Here is a 6,000-nt window from a genome sequence, read left to right on the forward strand (position 1 = left end):
TTTTTGAGGTGTGATACATCTTATTCATGTTTCATTTTAAAGGTTTAGAAAGTTAGTTTCAAATTGAGATGTGCATGTTAAGTTTGCCACCATTAATGTTAATGAAGTAGGATCCTTGTCTAAGCTCATTTAAGTGAGAGAGGAAGAACTTTGGAATGCATAGGGCCAAAAATAGCCTTCATTAGTCTGTGGAAGTGATGTTAAAGATAACAACTGAGTCCAAGAAGTAGCTGAGTTAAAAAGGTGGGATGTGACAATGTGAAAGGCAGCTTTCATTAGAAACAGGGTTTCCAGTTTCTTACCTGCCCATATTAATCTTTTCTTGAATAGAATATATTCCAAACACTATAGATATCCCTAATGAGGTTATCCAACATACTGTGGTGAATTGGAATTCTAAGAGTTTCCAGCTATCCAACAGTTAGTACATCTGTGTTTTAATTCTGTATTCCCTGCCAAAACTTTGTCATCAAACTTTGGCAAAAAAAAAAAAAAAAAAAAAAAACCTGAACTTTTGCTTTTTACTTCATATTTTTTAACTGTTAAATTCTGTGGCTTTCTCTTCCCAGCCAGTGCAGTTTGATGATGAGCACGCGCCGCCAGCACCGCCCAACCCGTTCAGCCACCTCACCGAAAAGGAACTGGAAGAGTACAAGAAAACCATTGAGCGCAAGCAGCAGGGCTTGGAAGGTCAGCAGTGTGGTTTGAGTTGCTGGGGTTTACATTTTAATAATAAGCCTGAAAATATCTACTGTAAAAAATGTGTACATGGTAATTACTAGCATATACTGCTGGCAACTAGCTTAGGACTAATCATTCCTTGAGGTGGTAGAATTCTTTTGTTAAATGTGGTTCATTCTTTTATTTTAGTTAGTGCTGAAATTAAAGCAATTAAAGGTTTGCAGAGAAATGGGGTTGAATAAAGCACAATTAACCATAATGAATTTTTGTGTCAGAATCACAGAATAACTTAAAGTGGAAGAGTCCACAAAGGTCATGTTAATCCAGCCCCTCCTCAGAGCTGGTACTAAAGTTAGATCAAGTATCCAAGTCTGTGCCCAACTGAGCAAAAGTTTACTGAGATGTTTGGCCCTGGCTTCTCTAATTTTACTTCTGTTCTCTCAGTGTGCAAGTCTCATCTACTTTCACTTTTCATATCTTCTTCCAATACTACTCTTCCATAGAGAATTACTAATTCAGGGTGATTTTAATTTTTAACAATAGCACTTACTGTGAATTCTTCTTCACTAATACTGTGTAATGAAACAACTTTGCTATATGTCACACTCAGGACATAGTGTAATTGCTTACTGTACCTGCAGACTGTGACAAGATAAAACTATGGGGCTTGGAATGCAGTCCTGCCACCTTTTTTAATGCTTTCTAATAAAGAACTAATATATACCAATTTTTATCAGATAAAACAAATCCATAATTCTTTAGAGTTTCAACTGTTTATTGTAATTTTGTGTTGTTGTCAGCATGAGCAACACAAAGCTGTAGCAGACCTGTAAATCTTGTAGCATTAACACTGACACTCTTGCTTGATTTTCACTTTTGCTTGGCTACTAACTCACATCTTGTCCTGCAGATGCTGAACAGGAATTATTCTCAGATGACGGTTCATCTGTGTCACAAATTCAGTCACAAACTCAATCCCCGCAAAATGTCCCAGAAAGATTAGAAGGTATTCCATGCAATTTCTGTTTGATGCCAAGGGCCCCAATAACCCAAGTCCTTGACTCTTCTGCTGCACTTTTACACTTGCATGAAGTCAACTGAGTCAAAAGGAGCAAGGAGCCCTGTTTTGCAAAGTTTGGGTGGTACTCTGTCCAGAAAACTATTTTTTCCCAATTTTTTCTAATACAACATTCTCATAACACAAAACAACTCAGGGTGTGCTGAAACTTAGATATTAACCAGGTGGATCAAAGAGATATTATATTTGATTTTACTAAAGATGGTTTTTTTTAGTAAAAAAAACTTTGCCTAAGACTTTTCTAGAAGTCTGAGTAGGCATTTTAAAAGGCACGTTCTCCAATGCCTTCTGTATGGATTGGCTGTGTTTTCATAAATCAGTCTCTTGCAGTAACATGTAATTCTCACTGTGCTCGAGGCTGTGTATGCTGTGTAGTTTATTTGTAGATACTCTATACAGCTTGAGATGTGTATGCACCTGGCTGAGATAAGGTTAAATTTTTCAGCCCATTTTCCCTTAGTGACATTTTGACTGTGTTGTCTGCTTACAGCAACTAAGGCTGTGGATAAAGGGGAAAAAACCACATCTAAGCACTTCGGGTTTCATTCTTTGGATCACAGTCTAGACTCTCAGGCTTTGTCTCAACACTGGGTTTTTTTGCATGAAATTCTACATAAATAATTGCAAAATCATTTGCTCTTTCAGAAGATCATGAGGATTTCTACACCCAGAATGCCAACCTAATATCTGTGGAGATGCCAGTTGTGGTGGTGAACGGGAAGGAAGATGCACACGACGTGGAAGAGGATCTCACCAGGAGGGTCAGTCAGTTGAGTACTGTGGAGAGTGTGGAGATTACCATTAAAGGCTCTGAAAAGATAGAAGAGGCTCTGTCCCCTGAAGGGTCACCTTCCAAATCCCCTTCAAAGAAAAAGAAGAAATTCCGCACCCCATCCTTCCTGAAAAAGAGTAAAAAGAAGGAGAAGGTGGAAGCATAAGTGCAGTTCTGTGGTGAGGAGACATTGCACATTTTAAACCTTTAAGTTGACCATTAACAGCGTAGTGTTAGGGGTGTGCAGTAAACTGGACTTTTAACCTAAACAAGTAGAAACTGGAAGAGGTTTTGCTTTAAAGAAACCAAACAAAGAGACAAACAAGAAAACCTTTCATGTTAATTGCAAATTAATTCATCTCTCACTTAGCTGTGTCCAAAATTGCTATGAGGGTTGGAAACATTGATTAGTTTCATGTAGAACTACACTGGCAGGTGCTCAATTACCATCATAGCAAGGTCAAATACCATCACAGTATGCAGCAGCCAGTTCTGCTCAGAGTATTTTGCAGACCTGAAAATTTTCAGTACAGTTAAAGTCTTTATTAAAGTTGCTGTTGAGTGATCATATGACTTTTAAAAACTGCTGTCTCATTTGGAAACCAGATCATACATTTTTGTATTGTGGTTTTTGACCATATATTTTATGTTTCTGTACCCCTATTTGAGTGGGTACATATTAACAGCACACCTTTACATCTTTTTTAAGATTAGCTCATATAGAAATAATATACACTGGCACATAATACTAGGGGAAAAACTGTGTAAGAGAAAGTTTATTTGGAATTATACAAAATGTCTAAAGAATTCCATTATTCAATAACTTTTTTGCCAAATATTTCATTTTAGTGAAATATAATTTTTGAAGACTTCTTTTTTATTCTATCAGTTGGGGCGGGGGAAACCCTTATTTTTCAAGAAGGGGGATTTTATACACTTAACATTGATAATTTAGTTTAACAGACAAAACAAAAAGAAGATTTTATATGTTCAAATGTTTGTATACCATTCAGTATAAAGGTATTATAAGCATGTGAACCAAGCATTTAATAGTTAGAGTGTATTTAAGAATGCTTGGTTTAGAGTATACTTAAATATAATTCAGGAATCCAGGGACTTCAAAATCAAAGGATAAAAGCATATAAAATTGAACTGGATTCATGTTTAAAAATTATTTGTGGGTTGTTCTTTTTCTCTCTCATGGTATTGCTAATGAATGAAGAAAAATAATCTCTTAACATAACCAAATGAAGGAAACAAAAATGTTAAAAGGGAAAGTGAAATAGTAGGGAAATAGGAGGAGACAAAGAAAGTAAAAGTTTGGTGATTATTTTTTTTAAATATATGATACGGATTGCGGGATATTTTTATTAAATCAGCAGAGTGACATTTCCATATTAGATGTTTTAAATCATTTGTATGGATTCATGCAGAGTGCAACACTTTGGGTTTTTTTCTTCAGTTTCATTCAAGTTGTAAAAGGGTCTCGTGAATCTGTGTTGTCCTTTGGATGAACCCAGAGCAAATCAGAGCCTAGTGCCATGGGTAAGGGTGGTACTGCCACTTACTCATTTTTACTTGTGTTGTCATTTTAGTACTTTTACTGTATTGTAAATACAAACTAAACATAGAGATTAACATAGGGGTTTCTTCGCTGTGTCAAATGTCTGTAAATCAGTCATCCAATAGGAAGTACATCTTTTAAGATCCATGTGATTCCCAAATTACCGGTTGAAATATTATACAATATATAATTGTTAAATATGGCTGGAGAGTGGTTTGGCATGCAAAAATGTTGATTATAGCATGTTTGGGGGCTGGTTAGCTTTGACCGTGTAAGTGTGATAATGCAATGTTGGAATGGATCCTGGAAACAATTTTCTAGCTGTCACTAAATACTGGAATCAGTGTTTTTAATCATAGTGGAAACTTTCAGTTGCTTACTTTGTTTTTTTATGTTCTACATTATTTGTGTTGTATTACAACATATGTAGAAACAGTAACCTGTGAACTACGCTTTTCATAACTTTTTTAAAAATATATCTAAATGAATGCAATGTGCATAAATATTTTTTAAAATGCAACCGTGAACTATTTGCACCTTTTGCTAATGCCTCTATTTACTTGCTTTGGCATAAAGAATGAGCCAGCCAACTCTTGTGTCCTGTGGAAAATATATAAATGTTATCTGAAATTGCTCATAGATGTAATGCTAATTAATGTTAAATCACAAATAAACAGTATTTTAAATAGATGGATTTCATATAGCAGCCTTTTTTTTTATGCACTTACATCTTTTGCCTGTAGAGAAGATGCTTTGATTTTGCACATTGCTTCTCAAGAATTTATTCTGGAAAGGACTTCTTGCTTGTGCTTATCCTGAGAACTCTGCAAGGAAATGACCTGATCTTGTGTTGAACAGCTTTTGTCTCTGTCACAGGTGCTGGAAAGAGGACAGGCCCTTGGTAAAATTTAGTAAATTATTACTAAAACAAAGGTTTTCTTATAGAAAAAGCTTAATGCAAAGTTATTTGAAGGTATCTGTGTCATGCCCTGCCAACATATGGTGTATGTCGGAGCCTGTGAAGCTGCAGGAGTTGCAGTGTTTTGTTTTTGTAGCTGTATCTACTCTGTGAAATGTCTTTAAGGACTGCACAATGTTTATTTTCCTTGTCCTTCCACAAATCAGCCTTTTGTTTCTGTTTACAAGAAAGTCAAAATTCAGTCCTCTGAGTCTGGTGACAGTTTGATGAACTCAGTCCCCATGTCATAGTATAATTTTGGTTTAGCATTTTAAATAAATCTTGACCAAGATTTTAGTATTTTTCTGACTATAATTTGTCTCCAGAAGCATCTACAATCTTTTTAGTGCTGCACTAATGTGTAAGTAAACACTGTATCCACCCAGAGGAGTGTCCACTGTAAGGCCAAGGGCATACATAATTTACTTCTTCAGGTTCTTTTTATTCCCGTGAGTCTACAAACCACATCAGACCCTTCATTTTCACTTAAATCTTACTCCTTCACAGTGTTACTTGAAGGATCTGAGATTCTGCAAGCCACAGCATGGAAATAAAGTAAAAATAAAGGATGCCTGTTTGTAACAGGCATAATAAACATCAAAACTTAAGTTTTGGGAAGTAGGAGCCCTTGGACAGATAAGCTTCAAAATGGATCATTAATATGATAGGAAATAATTATTGTCATTAGGCTGCTTAGCCCAAGAGAGAGCAATAGAGAGAAGCAGAGTTTACTGTGAGGAATTGCATGTAAGCTACCAAGCAAGAACATTAGAAAGGACTTATAAAGCTGTACATCCAGGTGATGGCCTGTTGTCTTTTACAGACTTCCAGCTGTTCTGGAGATAAGTGTTACATAGCAAAGCAGATTTTGCAGAATCTGCAGAATGAGCTGTGTCAGGCTTTAGATGGCACAAGGAGACAGAATAATGTCATGGTTAGGGCTGTAA

The 6,000-nt window shown here is 36.0% G+C and overlaps 1 protein-coding gene across 6 annotated transcripts in view; it reads left to right on the forward strand.

Moving 5' to 3' along the window:
• The window catches only part of ADD3 (adducin 3), a 92,168-nt gene extending 87,383 nt beyond the window's left edge, over positions 1-4,785 (forward strand). For 5 of the 6 annotated variants that reach the window (XM_074545197.1, XM_074545196.1, XM_074545199.1 and 2 more), the window contains 3 exons: positions 570-690; positions 1,592-1,687; positions 2,405-4,785. In XM_074545197.1, coding sequence (XP_074401298.1) covers positions 570-690; positions 1,592-1,687; positions 2,405-2,697 — 510 coding nt within the window. In that variant the 3' untranslated portion in view covers positions 2,698-4,785. The remainder of the gene's footprint in view (positions 1-569; positions 691-1,591; positions 1,688-2,404) is intronic. The other variant, XM_074545200.1, reaches the window with a different exon arrangement.
• The last annotated feature ends 1,215 nt before the right edge of the window (positions 4,786-6,000 follow it).

This window comes from Zonotrichia albicollis, chromosome 7 (assembly GCF_047830755.1).
Source record: "Zonotrichia albicollis isolate bZonAlb1 chromosome 7, bZonAlb1.hap1, whole genome shotgun sequence".
NCBI lineage: Eukaryota > Metazoa > Chordata > Aves > Passeriformes > Passerellidae > Zonotrichia > Zonotrichia albicollis.